This window comes from Neopelma chrysocephalum, unplaced genomic scaffold (assembly GCF_003984885.1).
Source record: "Neopelma chrysocephalum unplaced genomic scaffold, ASM398488v2 Primary Assembly neopelma1_24, whole genome shotgun sequence".
In the NCBI taxonomy this organism is placed as follows: domain Eukaryota; kingdom Metazoa; phylum Chordata; class Aves; order Passeriformes; family Pipridae; genus Neopelma; species Neopelma chrysocephalum.
In genome coordinates, this window is record NW_020897693.1 from 45,347,459 (window position 1) to 45,367,403 (window position 19,945).

The 19,945-nt window shown below is 36.3% G+C and overlaps 1 protein-coding gene across 9 annotated transcripts in view; it reads left to right on the forward strand.

Moving 5' to 3' along the window:
- The window catches only part of EML1 (EMAP like 1), a 126,447-nt gene that overhangs the window by 95,853 nt on the left and 10,649 nt on the right, over positions 1-19,945 (forward strand). For 8 of the 9 annotated variants that reach the window (XM_027673951.1, XM_027673949.1, XM_027673950.1 and 5 more), the window contains 10 exons: positions 133-262; positions 4,352-4,501; positions 6,027-6,096; positions 8,552-8,662; positions 11,267-11,362; positions 11,897-12,031; positions 13,589-13,688; positions 15,840-15,994; positions 17,158-17,283; positions 17,547-17,678. In XM_027673951.1, coding sequence (XP_027529752.1) covers positions 133-262; positions 4,352-4,501; positions 6,027-6,096; positions 8,552-8,662; positions 11,267-11,362; positions 11,897-12,031; positions 13,589-13,688; positions 15,840-15,994; positions 17,158-17,283; positions 17,547-17,678 — 1,205 coding nt within the window. Of the gene's footprint in view, positions 1-132; positions 263-934; positions 1,395-4,319; positions 4,502-6,026; positions 6,097-8,551; positions 8,663-11,266; positions 11,363-11,896; positions 12,032-13,588; positions 13,689-15,839; positions 15,995-17,157; positions 17,284-17,546; positions 17,679-19,945 lie in introns of those variants that run through there. The other variant, XM_027673958.1, reaches the window with a different exon arrangement.

Here is a 19,945-nt window from a genome sequence, read left to right on the forward strand (position 1 = left end):
TGAGTTTGAGATTGCATGCCATTCTGTAGTTATAATGCACCAAGCTGTTATGTGGGAAGGGATGGAGGAGCACTGGAATTCTCCCCTGATGGCTTTTTTTGTGTAACATTAAACATTTCTGACCTTTTGTAGAGGAAGGATACGTAAAAATGTTTCTTCGTGGACGTCCCGTTACCATGTACATGCCCAAAGAGCAAGTGGAATCTTACAGTTTGGAAGCAAAAGTAGAACTACCAGCCAAGAGACTTAAACTGGAATGGGTGTATCCTTTCTGTGCTGGAAGACTACTGGAAATCAATCATTCCTTAATGATTTGGGTTAAATAACTTCTCGAGCTCAAGTACAGCAAAATTAAGGTCATAGGGTTCATTTAATTGGTGAAACGACATTCAATTGAAAATAGGTGTTAATTTGTTGGGGCTGCTGTTCTTCACCTTGTGAAGTACAGGGTGGCAGCTTAAGAAAGATTTTGCTTAAATGTTGCCTGAAGGTTAAGTCTGAAGCATGCTAATTAGACAAAGATTAAACTAGGCATATCCTAAGAATGTAGTGAGCTGTGATTATTAATTACAGTAGGCATAAAACAAGCTCAGGTTTTTTTCTGATTCTCAGCATTAATTTATCATTTTAAACTGTTTTATAAAATGTGCACCACTGCTCTTAAGAGGATGCTACATTCAACTTCAGTACTTGAGTAAGCCCTCAATTGAGTAGTGCTTTGCAACAGATAGGTGCTTAGCAATAAAATTAATAAAATATCATCTATTAAATAATATTTGAATTTATATTTTAAAGTGTGTTTAAACTGTAAATGTTGAACAACCAGAATCTTCCACTGGCTTCCATGAGTGGGCATAACTACGAAATTCTAACTTGAAAGAGATCAGTGTTTCATTACATACAGAAATTTTCACATTTCACTTTTTCTTGAAAAGAGGAAATGACATTTCATTTTTGTATAATGTTATATAATAGATGATTCAAGATAAAATATAAACACAACAAGATCAGTGTCTATTTGTAATATTCATTAACTTTAGAGAGATGAAGTCTTCATAAGGTATTCTGTTTTAAGAAAAAGACTTTTTTTTTGTCCCAAATAGTGCAAATAGGAAGTTGCGTTGTCTTTATAAAAAAGAAGACGGGGGACTTATAGTCTTTTTAGAAGTTGTATAAATAGAACTGCATGTGGTTTCAGAATATTCAGAGAGTTTCCAAAAGTCTCTTTGTATTCACAAGAGATTAATGACAGATTTAGTAACCGTTCTTATTATTCCTGTTGCAGCTGAGCCTGTAGGTTCTATCCCAGTCTGCTGGAACTGCATAGATAATGCATACACAAATAAATGAAGATGAGTTAAAAAGACAAAAAATCCACAAAATTAATAAAACAGGTGAGATTAGAATGATAAATGCTGCTTGCAGCATTTTACCATCTAATTGTTGTACAGGCTCTCACCATGTATCACAACAGAATTGAATTATGTCTTTTTACAGTTGCAAGGAACCCCTTACTTCAGGAGGCTAAGGATGATACAGGGGGAAGTGTTAGAATGTTTGCTGAAACAACAAAACCCCAGCCATGAAACAAAAGAGATTGTCATTAGCAGTGTGTAGGTGGAACCTGAAGCCAATATTTCAGACTATTATAAGAAATTATAATTACAGTAGGTCATGCTTTCAGTCTCATTAGTTTCTCACTTAAGCTTATTTAAATGACTGATTATTTGCCAGATGGACTATTATTTTTAGTTTGAATATTCCTATGTCCTTCCAGGTGTGTGTCTGTGTACCCAGCAGAATCCTATCTATAAAAGTTGTATATGAATAGAAGAGGTATGAATTAATAAAATGATCTAACTAACCCTAAATGGTTATTGGGGGGGGGGGGCAAATTTTTCCAAAAATATTGCACTAATTTTTTCAGTTTCTAATTTATTTGCAGTTAAACCCAATCATGATATCCATACTTAAAAGTTACAGCAATGACTAGGTATATGAAGTATTAAAAAAAAGAGGGAGAAGGTAATGCCAAATTTACAGACTGTAATGATGGGAAGAAAAGCTGTGGGCAGGAGAATAAAATAATTTCAAGAGAAACACAAAGACAGCAGAAAACCAACCAGTATTGAAGGCATTCATTCCAGCTGAGTTGGAGAAGCTGTGCTGTTTCATTGAAGGGTAACAGAACTCAAGCAGGAAAAAATATCTTTGTAGCAGACAAATGAGCCTGGCTGTGGGATTATAGCCAGAAATGCTCTATAATGTAGGAATGGAGATAGGGAAACAAGGTATTGGAGATGGGGTGGACAAGTGGAAAGAGCAAAGCAGACTACAACAAGAAACAGAAGGAAGAAAAGCTAATGTGTGTGGATTTCAGGGCATACCAGAACCATAAAGGGGTATTGCAGTCATGTTAGCTGGTATCTGGGTAAGCTGAAAATGGTTCAAACCTTTGATATATGATAATATATATTCAGTCACAAAGAATCAGAAATGCTGAGTGATGAAGTGTGAGGGAGGGCTGGAGCAGAGGTGGAAAATTCGAGTGAGAAATCAGCACTAGGGACATCAGGGCGGGAGCAGTGGCTTGCCCAGATCCATTTGAGAGCAACTTATTTGGCAAGCAGGAGGTTTGAAACAAAAAGTGCAGGCCAAATGAAAAGAAAAGGTCAAGGTAACATTCCCTGAAGTGCCAGCTCACCAAATCCAAGTTGAAGCCACCAAATCCGAGTGTGGGAAACAGTGAGGAGATGGAGGGATCAACCCCAGGAGTTTGCATCTGAAAAAAAAGACTGATAGAAAGAAACTGAGTGTTTGACAACAGCAGTCATGTGAAGGGTTGAATGCAGCATTGTTCCCCACAGGACAAATAGTAAAGAAAGAAGATTTTCCCTAAAGAATGTAATCTTTTCCTTTTAGTAGCTGTTTTTATGCACTGAGATTTGTTCCTAATGAACGTCTGTGTAATGTTTTTGCTTCACTTTTTTAAGTTCTCCTTTTGCCAACTTCAGCTGCTGGTTCGCTATAAATTTGATTATGTGTTGTTGAACTAGGGAAATATTATGTTTGCTTCAGTTGCTAATAGTATCTGGCCTTAGAGAGAGAAATAAATTTAAACAAATTAAGCATTGTCCAGCAATCTAGAATAATAACACTAACCTTCACAGACAGATTCAAAATTGATAGTAAATTCTTTGTAATTGAAGATATTGATTGTTTCAATGTCTTCAAATTTTAATATCTCATCTCTTTAATACTCTTGAAGTAACTTTGCTGAAATGTTTCAATTGAGGAGTCTAAAAGCTCTATTTCTGAATTCACACTTTGATGACTGGGCATGCAGCACTAGTGTTTATTAGAAAAAATCAGCAAGCTGTTTCTTCTAAAATAGGAATTTAAATAAAAGAACTATTGACCTTACTATTTCAACAACTTTAACATGACTATTTTAGTTTGAGTGGGTTATCATTGACCATAGAGAATAGTGCACAAGTATCTTTTTTATATCGTGTAATCGGGGTTCTATTATCTCTCCATACATTTTTCACAGCCAGTTTCTCCATATTGACTGCATTAGAATGCACTTCTGTTTTGCCAAGATTCTGCTAATGCTGTTTCTTTTTGTTACCATAAAAAAAGGAAAGCCAAAATAGTTGTAGTCCCTAATGACTCTTCAAAAGAATAAAACTACATAATTTGGCTGAATTAACATTCAGTCTAAATGAGATTATTTCTGGATTAATTCCAGTTATTTCATTGAATTAATTTTAGATTCATGTTGATATGACTAGCATCAGAATCTGGGCCACTGCCTTTTAAATACTACAAAAATAAATTGGAACAGATGATGTAACCCTTTTATGGTTTGTATCCGTCTGGCTGGTCATGTCCACAATAATGAAATCAATCAACCTGCACACAGGGTAATGCAATCAATCCTCCTGTAATGCAGGGAGATGTGCTGAATGACTTGTTAGCATTTCCATCAAGTCTGAATTTTTATTTTAATTAGTCAAGCAGTGTAAATAGTAAATACACCTGGGACAAAATTAACATCGCCTTAGTCTGGTATTTAGCAAATTCCAGAGGATACTAAAGGGGTAGTATGTCTACAAATTCCTGTATTCTTTACCATGGATTTTCTGTAGGATAAGTATGTTTTAAAGTGTGTAAAATACTCTAACACTCTACTGTAGTAAGGGAGGGAGTTCTGAAGGTTGTCAAGTGATAAAGCTGTACTCAAACCAAGAGATGCAGACTACAAAGGCAGAGATTCCATCTTGTTTTTTCTTATTTTTAACATTCTTCATTGTTAGATAATGTTATTGCAGCTTGACCAACACACTAGCTATGGATATAGGGGTCGGGACTGTCGCAGTAATCTCTATCTTCTTCCAACGGGCGAAACCGTGTATTTCATCGCGTCTGTAGTTGTGTTATTCAATGTTGAAGAGCAACTTCAGAGGCATTACACTGGTCATAATGATGATGTGAAGTGGTAAGTCACCTAATAAGCATTCTTGTTTTCTTCATAAAACATTATTTGGGATAGATACACTCATTTTCATTACTCTTCTTTTAGGATGACTGAACTTTAACTTCCTCAGAATCTGCTCCTTTCCCTTTTTTACATAGGATTGAATTATTGCCCTTCACAAGAGCCTGAGTGCCAGGTAGAGGCTCTTTAGGTTCAATCTAACCAACAAAACAGTTGTAATCTCACCTGTGGTCTTCCTGTTAGTCTTCAGGAATGCCTACGCCATGTCAGATTGCCTGTAAACCAGTCCTGAGCAGCCTGGTTTGTCTGCTGCCACGCACGATTGGGCTTCAAAGCGATTTAACTGTGTTGAAGCTCAGAGGATACTAGATATCAGCAAATATCAGTTTCATTAGATTGAAATCTAAATAAACGTATGGTTTATCTTGATGATATCAGTCTGTTTGCAGAGTGTAGATGAAAAAGAGCACCTGGATTATCTGATGGGCCCAAACGTATGAAATGAGTTTGACATCCTTTCTTCAGATGAGGCATTACCAAACACCTGTTTTCCCTCAAAGTCAGAAACAGACCTGACAACTGAATTTGCTTGAATTGTGAGCATGTTTGATGAATTGAATTGTTAGTATAATCTGGTTGTTTTCCAAGGAGATTTTTACCTTGGACCTGTTCCATCTCATTTCTTTCTTTCAAATTTTCTGTCTCTTTAGATATTTCAAAGCTTTTAGGTTTATTGGAAAGAGGATACCTTTCTTCATTTAAAGCTGAATTATTGCCACAGTTCATTTTGTAGGGTACTTGGCTTCTAGAACTGCATGCAAAGCAGCTGCAATGAAAAAATAATTTAGAGGATTTTAGAGCAAAAATAGACTGTACTCCAGGCTTTATTAAAAATTTTAGATTGCTTTTTCTTAGAGGCATTAATTAACATTGATCATAGTTTTTAGAGCCTCAGTTTTAATTTTTGTATCAAAATTCCTAATTTCTATATCCTTTCTTACTAAATGCCTTTTTTTACCTTTTGAAAGGCATTAGAGGAGGTTGGTATCTCCCTGTAAAAGTCACTGATTTTCTGGTCATACAGTCTGAAGAGCGTTGTTTGACTGGATACAACTGTTTGCTCTGGAGGACTGTCACTAGACAGCATTTATGGGACTGACCAGATCTCTGCAACCACTGTTTAAGACAGCTGAAGTTCAATAAGTAACTCAAACTGAAAACTCCTTACACACTGCACTCATTTAAATCTAGGTGAGGTGAATCCTGGGGCTTGTTTGATACATGTTTTGAGATATTAGGACTTTAGCAAATTACTGCCTTGTTCATAAGGGAAGAAGAGTTTTTTGAATACAAGAGAATGACAATTGCTTTAACAGTTCTGGTTTTATATTTTTAAGAAGTTTACATGTATGCTGTGTGCTTTATATGACTAAAACAGGGCTATTTATTACAAGCTCAAGTAGTAGTTTGATGAATTAGATAGTAAATGGCTTTAAGTTTGGCCTCTCCTTCTTTTCTTTTTTAGCCTGGCTGTTCATCCTGATAGGATCACTATTGCAACAGGTCAAGTTGCAGGGACATCCAAGGATGGGAAAGTGAGTGACCACTTTGCTGATGTATGGTTGCGTATATTTTATAAGAATATGTTATTAAGAAGATACATACTATATTCTTTTCATGTTATAGTTAAATTGGTCTTACATTTTTGGACTGAACAGAAGCAAAACTTAATTTGAGAGTGCCTATTGCACTCTATCACAGTCACCCAGTTCCATTATCAAGATTGGTCAGTGGTTTCTTCTCCCATGACTTAGACTGAAGGTAAACTTGGAGCTGGTCTCCGAGAGGTATGGAGGGATAAAGCTACAAAGGAAACCTGAGAGGGCAGATGGATGTGGAGAAAAGGAGGAGATTAAATTGTAGAGAATACAACTTAATTTCTGATCACAGCTACCAAACCAAACTACAAATAAGAATGGCTTTGGGTTGTTTGCTGAAAAGAATAAACTCTTACTTTTGCCATCATCTAAGCAAGAATATTTTTCTCTCTGTTATTACCAGTGTTATCATAAGCTTAGCTTTAGGCTAGGAATTTATTTGAACAGAGTAAGATGAACATTGCTCCAAAGGGCTAAGAAAAGTGAGAAAGAATGGGAACAAGCAGAGGCAGGAAAACCATGAGGACAAAGTAACTCAGCAGAGTATGCAGCTGTTGTCACAACCAAACTATTGAAAATTTTTGGGAGATGCCAACAAAGAATTTTAGGATAAAAAACAGATTATCAATATGCTAACTGAGTGTTGTGATTTAACCCCATCCAGCAATTAAGTACAACACAACCACTCACCCAACCTATCCCACCCTCTAGTGGGATGGGGAGGATTGGAAAAAGTGTAAATCCTATGGTTTGAAATAAGAACAGATGATGATGATAATGATTAATGTTATACTGTAATAAAATAATAATGACAATAATAAAGACAACAAAACAAGAGAAATAATACCCAAGAAAAAAAACTGGTGTGTGATACAGTTGCTCATCACCTGCTGTCCCCCAGCAGTGATTGGCCCCGCCTGGCCAACACCCCCAGTTTATATACTGGGTATGATGTTCTGTGGTGTGGAATATCCCTTTGGCCAGTTTAAATCAGCTGTCCTGGCTGTGCTCCCTCCCAGCTTCTTGTGCAGCTCCTCACTGGCAGAGCATGGGAAACTGAAAAGTCCTTGACTTAGGGTAAGCACTGCTCAGCAACAACTAAAACATCTGTGTTATCAACATTATTCTCATACTGAATCCAAAACACAGCTCTCTACTAGCTACTACAAAAAAAATAACTCTATCCCAGTCAAAGTGAGGACAATGAGGAAAACAAAATCCCAGTTATGCAATATAAAGTTTATGTAAAGATAACTTAGCTGAGTAACATAAACTAATAATTTTTATTGTGTAACAGAGAAGCCTCTGGCGTTTATTTTTTAACTTCATAAATACAATTACCATTGTGTTTGTGAAATAAAATTTAAAGGTTTGATGGCTGTGCTTGAGAGGAATGTGCTATATAGGTAAACTTACATAAAAGCCATTTATATAACTGAGGTACTGTTGTGGCCTTGTTTGGTTTTTTTTTTTAATATATATATACTTATGTTGAAGGACAGTTTTGCTACTTATGAGCAAGAAAGAGTGATGGTTGTTGCTTTTTTTCTGATATGGTAATAAAGCCTAGTCATTTCAGTTCAAATGGATGGGAAAATAAGGGAAATAAAGCATGGCCCTTGTTTTCCTGCAGAGGTTGAAGGTTGATGGTTCTGCGTTAAACTCCTCACTGTGTTTAAGATTAAACTCCATCAGCAAGTGCTTCCCGGGGCCGCCCCCTGGTGGATATGGGAGGCAGCGCTGCCGCCGAGCCCGCGTGAGGCTCTCGGAGCCAAAGGCCGAGGGAAGGGAGGGAGGGAGGGAACACCACGGAGCTTTCACAGGGAGTTGATCTTGGGCCAGCATGTACGCCTGGAATTTTATTTACAAAAACCAATCTCATTTTGATTACGGTTGCAAAGAAGAGTCTGAAGATACAGTTCTTTTCCCCAGCCATTTTTACGACATTGAAATTAATTACATTTTAGAAATTTTTAAGCTTCTTTTTGCACTTGCTCTTTGATGCTTACCAGAATTATCTCACTTGGTACAGTTTAAACTGTTCCTGGACCTGCCACTAAGTCCCACATCACAAAGTCATCAATAATTTTCACTTCATGAAGAATATCTCAGTGGCCATTAACTTCAGTGAACAAACTGAGATCAGTGAGACCTGATGTGCTATACACTCTGGATAGCCAGTCCCAGAGATTGGTCCTAGATACAGTAATCAACAAACTGTTTGTAGTGTATCTGTGCTTACATGGGTGACTAGAGAAGTTCTGATAATTTCCATACCTTAAATTTTGATAAAATATTTTGGGTTTTTTCAGATGCATTCTCATTTTTTTAAAACCCTGATGGGTTTTTGCCATCATTGTTTCAGATGATTTTTTTTCTGTGTTTTTTATAGCAATTACCACCACACGTGCGTGTCTGGGATTCCGTAACTCTGAATACGCTACATGTCATCGGAATGGGGTTTTTTGACCGAGCTGTCACTTGCATTGCTTTTTCTAAATCTGTAAGTAAATGAGTAGTCATATGAAGACTCTTTGCTGGAAAGGTCTTTGAAGTCTTTCAAATTTAGCTTCCTTGACCAAAACAAACTTCCTGTCTTTACTTTCTGGTTCCTCTCTAGAGGAGGAAAGTTTGCAACCCAGTTTTTTCCAACAGCTTAGGCTGCTATTAAAGTTAACAATATCTCAGCAGTAGAGACCCCTGGTGGCCTAGTGGTTAGCGTGCAGGACTTTCACTGCTGCGACCACGGGTTCAAATCCCGGTCTCCTGGCCTGATGGAGGTCGTTAGCCCTGTGTGGCCATCCATCTATGAGAAGGACACTCTAAACAAACCTACGTCCTGAGGACCTCACTGCCATTGTCCAAGCTTGCTTGGCCCCGGCAGATGAACCTTAGGATTAAAGGGTGGGCTCAGTTCAGCGCAGGCTGTGTCTCACCTAAAAAATCCATTGCGCAGGCTGGAAAGGTAAAAGACCTTTCCCCAAATCTTCGTTTGCGAAGATGGGCCATTAATTAATTATCTCAGCAGTCTCAAAGATCTATCTTGTGCTTAAAATAAACTGCAATTAATTTCTTCGTGGACAAGCAGTTGCAGAAATACTTGTGTACTTGAAATTTCAGTATCTTTAATTGTCTTGAATCATCTTATTCTGTTTCTTCCCACATGAGAAAGTTACTCTCTCTGCATCTTTTTACCACCTTGCTGTGCCCAAAAAGGATTGATTAAAGATCTTTAAAAAATGGAAGCTCCCATGGGAGAAGCAAAATGTTTTGCTCGAAAACAACAAAGGCATATGGATAAAGGATTGTAAGGAAGTAGAATCCTGTTGTTGGCCTCTTGGCACCATCCTTAGAATTCTAATCTATCAGAGAGGTAAAAGATTAAAACACATGCTGATACAGGCAGCATTCAAGTCCCATATAAAAACATGAGTCTGAGACCTGACACGTGCAAGTCTCAAAGCCCTCTGTGTACAACAGAGTAAGCAGTGTATGTGGTGGTGTCTGCTTGTCCTGAGACCATTTTTAAATAAGAGAGGACTAAATGGTGTATTCCCTAGGTAAAATGTATGTCAGTGAAAGTTTCTACAAACACTTGAAATCCATTGATGACAATATTTTATAGAAAGTAGAAAAGAGAGAAGTGAATTGGAAGAACTGCTTAGGAATGCAAAGGTGAAAGCTAACGCAGTTCAAGATCACCTTTTGAAGGATAAATAAAAAGGCATAGTGAGCAAATGCTCTGTAAATACCTCCCTGGAGGGATAGAGGTGTTTAATAACAGAAGATTGTTATTAGCATATGCCAGGAGAAAGCAGATGTTTAATGTGTTTGCTTTATGCTGTGATTTTGCTCACAGCTTGGCTTGTTCTGAGCATCCTTTCCCATTTTGTAGCAGTACTGCTTCCTTCAGTCCTGTCTCTGTCCCACCTCTTGAGTTGCCTTGGCACAGTTATTTTTGTAGCTGTGTCTGAGATATGTATCGCGGGCCTGATTCATCAGGGGGCAACCAAACAATCTCATATATATAAAAAATGAAGCAGAGTTTTCTTGGCTTTTCTTTTCCCCACAAAATTGATTTGTTCCCCAAACAGGCTCTCCCTATGATAGCCCAAACTTTTGTGGTGGCTCAGCTCAAGCAGCAGCAATAAGCAGCTGTGCTGTGGGTGGCAGACAGAGGAGTATTTGATCTGCTTGATCTGTTCCTGCTAGCTCATCTGCAGTCAAAACTAATGTAACTGATGCCAGGAGCAACAGGATACAAAAAATCCTGGGTTGGAAAGCAATTGGACATTCCTTGATGGTTTGTTCCATTGTACACTCAGCTAGGAAGGAACACCAAAGAAATAGTGAAAATTGGTCCAAAAAGTTCCTTCCAGATAGGTACTGAAGAAAAATCTGATGATTATAGAGCAGTTCCCATCACTACTGAGACAGATGTTGGTCAGCCCCTCATTCAGGCAGGATCTTGGCTGGAGTTCTTCATCCAGCTTCTGGATTCACACATCAGAAAAATGGGTACCAACAAGTGAAGGTCTAGGAAATATGATGCATGAAGAAAGACTGAAGGAATTAGGGTAATTAAGATTAGAAAGAGCGATAGAAAGCATAACCATAAAAAAGACACCTGTCAGAAATGAGTTGTTCTCTGATTTCTTACTACGTTCCCTGATTTTCATCCATTTTACCAGTATGAAGAGTAAATTTTTCCCTGTGTCCATATAGATCTGAGAAGAAATAATTGTTTTAAATTGCAAAGAAAGAAACAGTATGATTGTCAGGAAAAGCTTTCTTAATAAAGTAGATAATAGTGTATAGTTTGCCTTTGGAATTTCTACCACAGAATGTTTGTAAAGACCTCATTCCTGCCATTTATCTGCAGTTTGCAAGAGTCCCTTTTCTAGATCCCTTTTTTAGCCCTGTTTTTCAGTTATTCTTTAAATTATAATATTTTATGGAGATCTGTGGATAACTAAAGGTATAACAGTTAAAGTGTAAATATGTATAAATATTTCCACTTACACAGCAGCATTTATTTTGAATATGCATTTATATGTTCCTTATGTTGGTTGGGTGGTGCATTTATATTTTCCATGTTTTGCTTCAGAATGGAGGAAGTAGCCTGTGCTCCGTGGATGATTCAAATGACCATGTGCTTTCTGTGTGGGACTGGCAGAAAGAAGAAAAGCTGGCAGATGTCAAGGTGTTGCAATAAGATATTTTGTACTACTTGCTTGTATGTAGATCTGGATTTCTTGTCATAAAATGTCTTTCTGTATTTAATTTCATGTGCCTTTTTAACGTTTTTGCTTTATAAAAGACAAAGAAAATGAAGAAAGGGAATATTTTCTCTCTGAGACTATCCTAATAGTTTGTCTTGGTTTAATTTTGCTGTTGTAATTCTAAAATTGATTTGAAAATTCTAGGCAGCAATAATAACAGCATAGAATGCAATAATAAGTGCAGAAACAAAATGTCTTAAACTAATCTTTTGTGTAGAAGTTTTCATTATCTGACATGATTTTGAAGAATAAATTTGGATCCTAATTTATAAAGTCATGAAATATTTTGACTTCAAAGTGTTTTACCAAAGCGTTCCAGACTATGTTAGTAAATTAATAGCTCAGAATTTTTCTTAAATCAGAAGTATCAGTTTATCTAACTAGAAAAGCATGTAATAATGTTTTTTTCTTTTAATTTTAGATTTTGATACAATGTTTTTCTTTTTCCTTCCAAGTGCTCTAATGAGGCTGTATTTGCTGCAGATTTTCACCCTACTGATACAAATATAATAGTTACTTGCGGAAAATCACACCTTTATTTTTGGACACTAGAAGGGAATTCCCTTATTAAAAAGCAAGGATTATTTGAGGTAAAATAAAACATTTCCCTAATTTTATGTTTATAGTAATGTTACAGTCACACAGGTTAAGGGTTAGTAAGGTTTGAGTAAATCAAAACAACTGATCATTATTAAACTTGAAATTTTGTAGAAGCTCAGGTGGCATTCATGTTATGGTAAAACGTAAAACTTCCACATTCAAGTGTTCTAATGAAATTACCATGCTGTTATTCTTTTTCCTATATTCTTTATAATACACACCTCCACGCTCCCACCACACCCCCTCTCCTCACAAAATAAAATTGCCTTAAAATCTCTGTGACTACCTCAAGTTAAAAAGCCAAACCAAAAAAAAAAAAAAAAAAACCAGAAAAAACCAAAACAAAAACAAAAGACCAAACTAACCAACCAAAAACAAAACCAGAAACAGAGAGAGTGATATATGCTGGAGGGTTTTTTTATTATTGTGTTAAAGGAAAGATTTGCAAAACCCCATAAAATGTGCATATGAGTCTTCTTCCCTTTTCCTCTGTTCTGCTCAAATACATACATATATGTAATTCAAATACGGATTGAGCTGGCTACTATTTGGTAAATATAATTTTTATTTCAAGATTTGATATGGTTTTGTTCTTAAATACAGACTATGGTCTACAGCAGCTGCATGCACAAATGAGAGATGTTTATGGTAACTCCAGTAGGGCCTAGGTAGCTGCTTGTGGAGTCAGGGCTCACAAGTGTAGCCAAAACAACTTTTTTGCAATCTCAGTTAATATACTTTGTGTGAAATCAGGAGGAGATGCTGAGATGATGCATTTAAATTCTGTTGCATTTTATTTTTCCATGCATTTTTAACTCCTAAGCTGCTTGGGCAAATTTGTCCCTCTGTTTTAGCTCTGTTACTCTTGATGGTTGTTGCAGACGGAGAAGTGTGGTGGCCCTAGTTGAGAATAGTTCTTAGTTTGAGGGAGGAAGAGGTCATACACACAGGGGGTCAACAAGGAATGCAAATAATATCCTTAGATGCTACTACTGAATTTTTTGTTCCCTTATACATTTCATTGTTTTGTTACTGTCAGTGTCTTGAATGCAGGGTCTCAAAGCAACATTTCCATTACTGAACCCTGGGACTCTTTCACAAGATGATTCCATAATTCTTACACTACAGTCAAACTCTCTAGTGATATTTTTTTCTCCTAGAAACTTTGGAGTTAAAAATTATAATAATAAAGCTTGTTTGCATCTTAGTCCATTTCTAAATACTTAAAGTATTTGGGATTATGTGGTAGTTGGGGGATTTGGTTTATCTCAGAACATTCCTGGTCTTGTGTTAAATGTTGACAGGCCTTCTCACTCTGTCCCTGACTTGCAATTAAAGAGTGCAGGATTGGGCCACCAACCTTCGCTGTTGCATTTTTTGCCCTTGCACAGATTAACTGTTTAGTCCATAGGAATGTGTTTAACTCCTGTGTACATATTCAAGTAATAGTAGGGCTGTATAAGACTAAACTAAATTACTCAAATACATACAGTTAAAATGAATGGGTTGTGTGTTGCTGTGAGTGTATATTTTTCATAACCACACAGAAACAAGAGAAGCCAAAGTTTGTCCTGTGTGTGACCTTTTCTGAAAATGGTGATACTATTACAGGAGATTCAAGTGGAAACATTTTGGTATGGGGGAAAGGTAAGATAAAACTTCACTATTAACTTCAATCTTAATATTAAACACTGTGAAATTTTACAGGAGTGTAGAGGTTCATTTTAAGAAGAAGAAATTTTGGTTTATTTTGAGTTCTTTCCCAAAACTAATCCAGCAGATTGTGCCTGGATTCTTTTCTACAAGAACCTAAAGAACATCAATGCCTAACTGCTAGAGCAAAAAATTCTATAGAATGTGTTCCCTATGGTTAAATAATGAATCACAGAGCTATGCCAGCATTTTACTGCTGTAAGAAATAGCAGGAAAAGTTCTTTTCCTAATGAATGTGATAGAAAGAAACATTGTTAATGTAACTGATGATCTCCAGTCTCCTATCCTGTCATTCTACTGTTTGCAGAAATTATGCCTATTGACATACACTTTTAAAAAGACAACAAATAGCTTCATTTGTTTTCCTAGGAAGTCAAGTTAAATATATTCAGGTCTAATTGAATTCCTCAGCTTTATTTCAAAAGAACAGATGGATAGGAAGAACTTCTTAAAAAAACACTTTCTAGTAAGAAGAGACTTTTTTTTTCAAGTAGCAGAAGGCAGTGCCTGCCAGAGGGCAAACAGCAGCAACATCCTAAACGTTTGCTTAGTGCATGATATGCCATGCATAGGAATAAGGAGAATCCCTTGAAGGAGGCTTTATTAGTAAAGAAAGAAGGGAGATGAATGACAGCTGCTTCTTATTTACTCAGTGCTTTCTCCCAAGATATTCGAAGAGTATAAGACCCGGAAGACAACCCAGTGAATCAGTTACACAGTTGAGCCTTACTGAGCTGTTTTTGCAGACTTTTTTTTCATCCAAGGACTTTTAGCCAGTTATCTCCTTGTGCTTTTGACCACTACACTGCTTTTGAGGAAAGGGGTGGATATGGTGTTTGTAAGTCAGCTTCTCTTTTATTTCCCCTTCCCTTTTCCTATGGTAATTTAAAGCAAGACACAAAACACTTTTCTTTCATTTTAGAAATTGCATAGTCCCATCTCCCTGTTCTTTGCTGTTATTTTGGACTGCCAAGAGACAAGGGAGATAGTGGCAGCTGCTGGCATGGCAGGGTCATTGCACCGCTCAGGGGCCAGTTTGCCATCATGCTGGTAGACTGCAAGGAGCCTCTTCTGCCCTTTCTCCCAGGAATGAAAGGGAATTCTCAGTGTGCTCAAGTTCTCCTCACCTTCTGCCAGCTCTTTTGGGTTGGGCAAAAATGTTGTTCTTGTTTTTCTCTCCTAGTACAGTGTACTTTCTATGTCTTCATTACTTTTGACTCAGAGTTCTACGTTCAAGTGAGGGCTGCTTCCACCAGGTCAGAGTACCCTTAGCAAAAACTTCTCCTAGTAGACATCAATTGTACCTGACACATTATATCCACAGATGTGGGTGAAAGCAAATGGGATTCATAAAGGAAAAGGCAGTTGTTTCATCCTAACTTGTATCAACCCCTCACTTGTGCTATACATCAGGTTAGCCAAGCTTTGATGCAAGGTGCACATTTCAGTAATAGCAATGGTAATAGTAATAATAATTTCTCTGTACTTCATAATAATAATGCTTCATCAAATTAGAGATACTTAATCTAATGTAGTTGGTTCTGAGGCTGTTTTGAGTCTAAGAAAGTACTTGAAATACGTGAACAAGGCAAGTTCACCAATAAAGAAGTACAAGATCTTTTGCAGGGTGATTCAGGACATTCTGCCAGATGTTCCAGGATCTGTAGCTTAGTTAGATTTTAGTCCAAGTTCAGTGTCTGGAGGCTGTGGAATGTCCTTGCAGGATGACAAGTGACTGGGTTATGATTTTTTTGTTGATAAGGTATGTAGTGCTACTGCAGGTCAAATGTGATGTCAAATAATTTGGCTTAAACTCCTGTGAAAGGTTTAAATGAGCCTATTTTACTTTGTCTTTGAGCTAGACTGAGTGAGTATGTATCCTTTTCATTTTTGAGATGGGGGAATATATCCTAAGATGTACTAATTCAGCCTCTTCTGTGGGTTTGTGTGTTTTCGTCCAACACTTTTACCATTGCTTAGATATAATTCTTGGAAGGTAGTAGAGAAATAGAGCAAAAAACCTGAGGGGGAAGGAGCTATCAAGCCAGGTATTTCAGTAGTAATGTCTTTTCTCCTTCTGCCCAGGTACCAACAGAATAAGCCATGCAGTTCAAGGGGCACACGAGGGTGGGATATTTGCGCTGTGTATGCTGCGAGATGGCACCTTGGTATCAGGAGGTGGAAAAGACCGAAAGCTGATATCTTGGAATGGAAATTACCAAAAAATTCACAAAACCGAGGTGATGTTGCCTATCTTGAAATTACTCTGCTACTCAAAATGAAATTCTAGCTGTCTTCTAAACACGGCTTTTTTTAATCATTTCTTTTTCTTATGGATATGTATTCTGAGGGAATGCAAACCAGTGTTAAAATGCAATATCATTTGAGCCATCAGGTCATTCTTTTGATTGACTATTCATTAACATAATATTTCCTTTTAAAGTTCTGTTGTAACTGGAAAACGAATCTTGTATTCGTATCTTTTCATATTATTTCTTCCTTTCTTTGCAATTAATAATTTAAAGTAATTTTTAACTTCAGAGTATTACAGTATTAAAATGTTTTTTTGCTTTCTTCTTTCCCAAAATGATATGATGATTTTGGGGGGATTTTACTACTCAAAGTTTTTCATTAATTTCTTGGTCAATGTTGTTGGCTTTTGTATATAATTTAAAAAATCTGAAAATTAATCCAGTTACTATGTAGGAACTTAAAAGCAGAATTTGTTTGGACAGAACTACATGACTGTTTACATACTGAGTGTAAGAGCAACCAGCATAAAACTGAGGAAAGGTTTCAACTCCACTGCATAATAATAAATGTTGCAAATATATATGCAACTGGAATGGCATGTGAGTTTTTGTAATTAGTTTTTTAACACAGCACAAAGTGTGCTTGTTGTGCTGTTAATAACTGTGGTGTCCTTCTTTTTCTCTTATTTGTTCATACTCTGGTATTCCTTGTTATTTTACGCCTTACCTTGAACAGTATATTGCAGATTTGCACTGACTCTTTCAGAACCCAGGCTGCAATTACAGAAACATTCATTCCAAGAAAGTGCTCTGAGTAGGAATGCTTAGTCTGATATCAGAGCTGCAATTAAATTTGATTAAGTTAACACAGCATGAAGGAACCTTTTCTGTTTGTTGAAATACTTGGTTTATCTGTACAAATTGAGTGTTCTGTAGATAAGGATGTCTTGTCTTGTAGTGTTATAAAAACAGTTACTGAGCTGATGCAAGTTGTTTTAAAGTTTTGCAAATCAGGCACACATATTAATCTATTTAATTCCTTCTCTGCACAACATTTATTAAAACACATTTGCTAGGCCATGTGTCTTTAAAATTAGAAACACTTGACAGATTGTCTGACTTACTTGTCCTTTTGTCTTTTATGACCACAGATTCCAGAGCAGTTTGGTCCAATAAGAACAGTAGCAGAGGGAAAAGGGGACGTTGTATTAATAGGAACCACTAGAAACTTCGTCCTACAGGGCACACTATCAGGAGATTTTTTCCCAATTACCCAGGTAAGCTGGGTTGCCTTAAAAGAGCATTTCTAGGTGTGTAATAGCAGTAAAGATATTACTTAAAGTTAAGTTTCATAAATATGCATCTATTGATTTATTATTACAGTGCCTTTGGCAATAAATAACATTATAAATATGCATCTATCTAGAACTAACTTTTTTTTTAATGCTTTAATGTATAGTTTGGTCATTTTAATAGTGTTTAAACATCTTTAGTTTTGATGGTCTGTCCTTCTTGTCAAGAAACATTTTTGCTTGTCTAGGGTCACACTGATGAGCTCTGGGGACTTGCAGTCCATTCCTCTAAACCTCAGTTCTTCACATGTGGACATGACAAACACATTACTCTCTGGGATGCTACCACCCATCATCCTATCTGGGACAAGATTATAGAGGTATTAATTTATTGAACACAGCTCTCCTGTTATAGAAATTCTGTAATTCTTCTCTACATGTAGTATAGTAATTCTGGTTTTTCTTGACATTATTGATTAAAACTATTTTCTTTTTGCAATTAGATGTAAAACTTTTAAAAACAAGAATTTCAAACCCTAGGCTATATGAATCTTATGCTATATCATATAAAAGTATACAATGGTGTTGACATTTGTATTTTTTTTCACTAGGAAGAGAGCCACAAATATAAATATAGGCAATATTTATCATTTAAAAGTAATTCTGTCAGGATTAGTACTACTACCCCTATCTTGAGCATGATAGTCAGAATAAAGAAGGAAAAGAATGTTTTGAGGGTATCATTATTTCCTGTAATTTATTAGCATTTTTATACATCTGGTTCACAAATAAACAAATGTTTAGAATTTCCCTTTCTATCTCTGGTGTGAAACTTGGCATTTAGGTACTGCTGGAATACTGAGTGGAGGCTCAAATTTGAACTGTACTTAGGCACTCTGTGCATCTGCAAACTCTTGATGACTTCGTGGTGACAAGTGATCTTGCTTACTATGTACATCACCAGGAACTGATTTTTAGAGTACATTTTTTGGACACCTGATCAGTCTTCTAATTGTTTATCCATAAGAAGGCATTTGCTTATCCTCTAGAGTCAGTGCTTTTATCTCTCTGAGATGCCACTATCTCCTTCTTTCAAACATTCTTCTCTTTACATTTTCTTAATAGATGTGTGAGCATGTTTTTTTTGGAGGTGCATGTACTGATCATAATAACCAAGTTATTTCTGAATCTTTTTATCTGCCCTCTGTACAGTGGAAAAGTTCAAAAGTTACTACAAGGAAAAGAAAACATCACCTGGTGTAGATATGTACCAAATACCCAGGTTTGCAAATCAAACTGTAGCTAGTAACTTAGAGACAATCCTCATGTTGCTGACTAAAGTTTTTTCTTTGTCGTATAGTAAATAATCCCTTTTGGTTTACATGAAGTTTTGAAAAACTTTATTATACAACTTTTTTTATAAAAAGGCTTTTTGTTTTCAGGCCTACATAACACTTTAACTTAAAGCTAGTATTGATCAGACTTCTTGAATACAACACATCTGCAATAAGTACAATAAGTACATCCTTGCATCAGGTTGAATTCCTAACAGAATTGTTTTTGCCAAGTTGTCCCTCAAGGTATCCTTCTCCAGTTGTGTGCTCTTGTTAAATCATACTTGCTTGGTAAATGTGGAAGTTGGAATTTATTGTGTGTAACCAAGGTCATATGTTCTAAGGCCCATATTTTTCTTGACTTCCAAATTGATTGGAGAGAACAAAACAACAGTTCCACTGCCCCAGAGATGGAACCATATTTTCACAGTTCAGTGTCTCGGTTATAGATTGTCCACTAGTCTCAGAAATTAAAATAAAGGAAAATATAAGTATTTCTTTTAATTAAAAAAAAAAGACATCAATAATGCTAAGTATGTGGCCTGAGAAGCAGGCAGATGATTGCATTTTCCTATTTCCTAATAATTTTAGAGTTTAAGATATGTTAATATGATTTGGGTTTAAAAATAAGCTCTCTCCCCTTCAGTCTTTTGAGATACTCTAGATAGGTGGGCCTCAGGAGAATGATCGAACCCTGAGATGCACCAAAATCTGAATGTGCTTGCAAATCTCTTGAACTGTCCACCAAGATGATAAATCAAATAAACAGCAGCACATTTAGGCTACAAACTTTAACAATAAAATATATTTTTAAAAATCAGTGAGCAAGTTATAAACCAAATTTTCCTGCATCTGTCTTGGTAGTCTCTCTAAAAAAAGATAAATCTGTGTCTTTTTTAGTTTTGAAATGCAGCAATAGCAGTGTACTGTATCTGTACGGTGGGGAGTATGAACACACTGGATTGCAGAAATCCTTCACATGCAATTCAGTATGACTAACAATGACACAACTGATAACTTTTATGTAAATCTTTCTGATCTTCAGGACAGTTGTTTGTTTGGGTTTTTTTGAAATTAATTTGATTATTTAGAAATGGTGCACAACTGGTTTTGTGCAAGTCTGATTTATAAATAACCTGAAGTGGAGGGTAAAATCAGAGGTACCATTTTTATGCTTTTCTAATACATTTCTTTTTTGTTGGAAAAAATCATCACGTAATTTAATTGCAGGTACTTAGTGTAAGAGTGTGTGTTTTTGTATATTTGTATACACTTTCAAAAATACTGAGAGAATAAGTTAGTACTTCTAATAT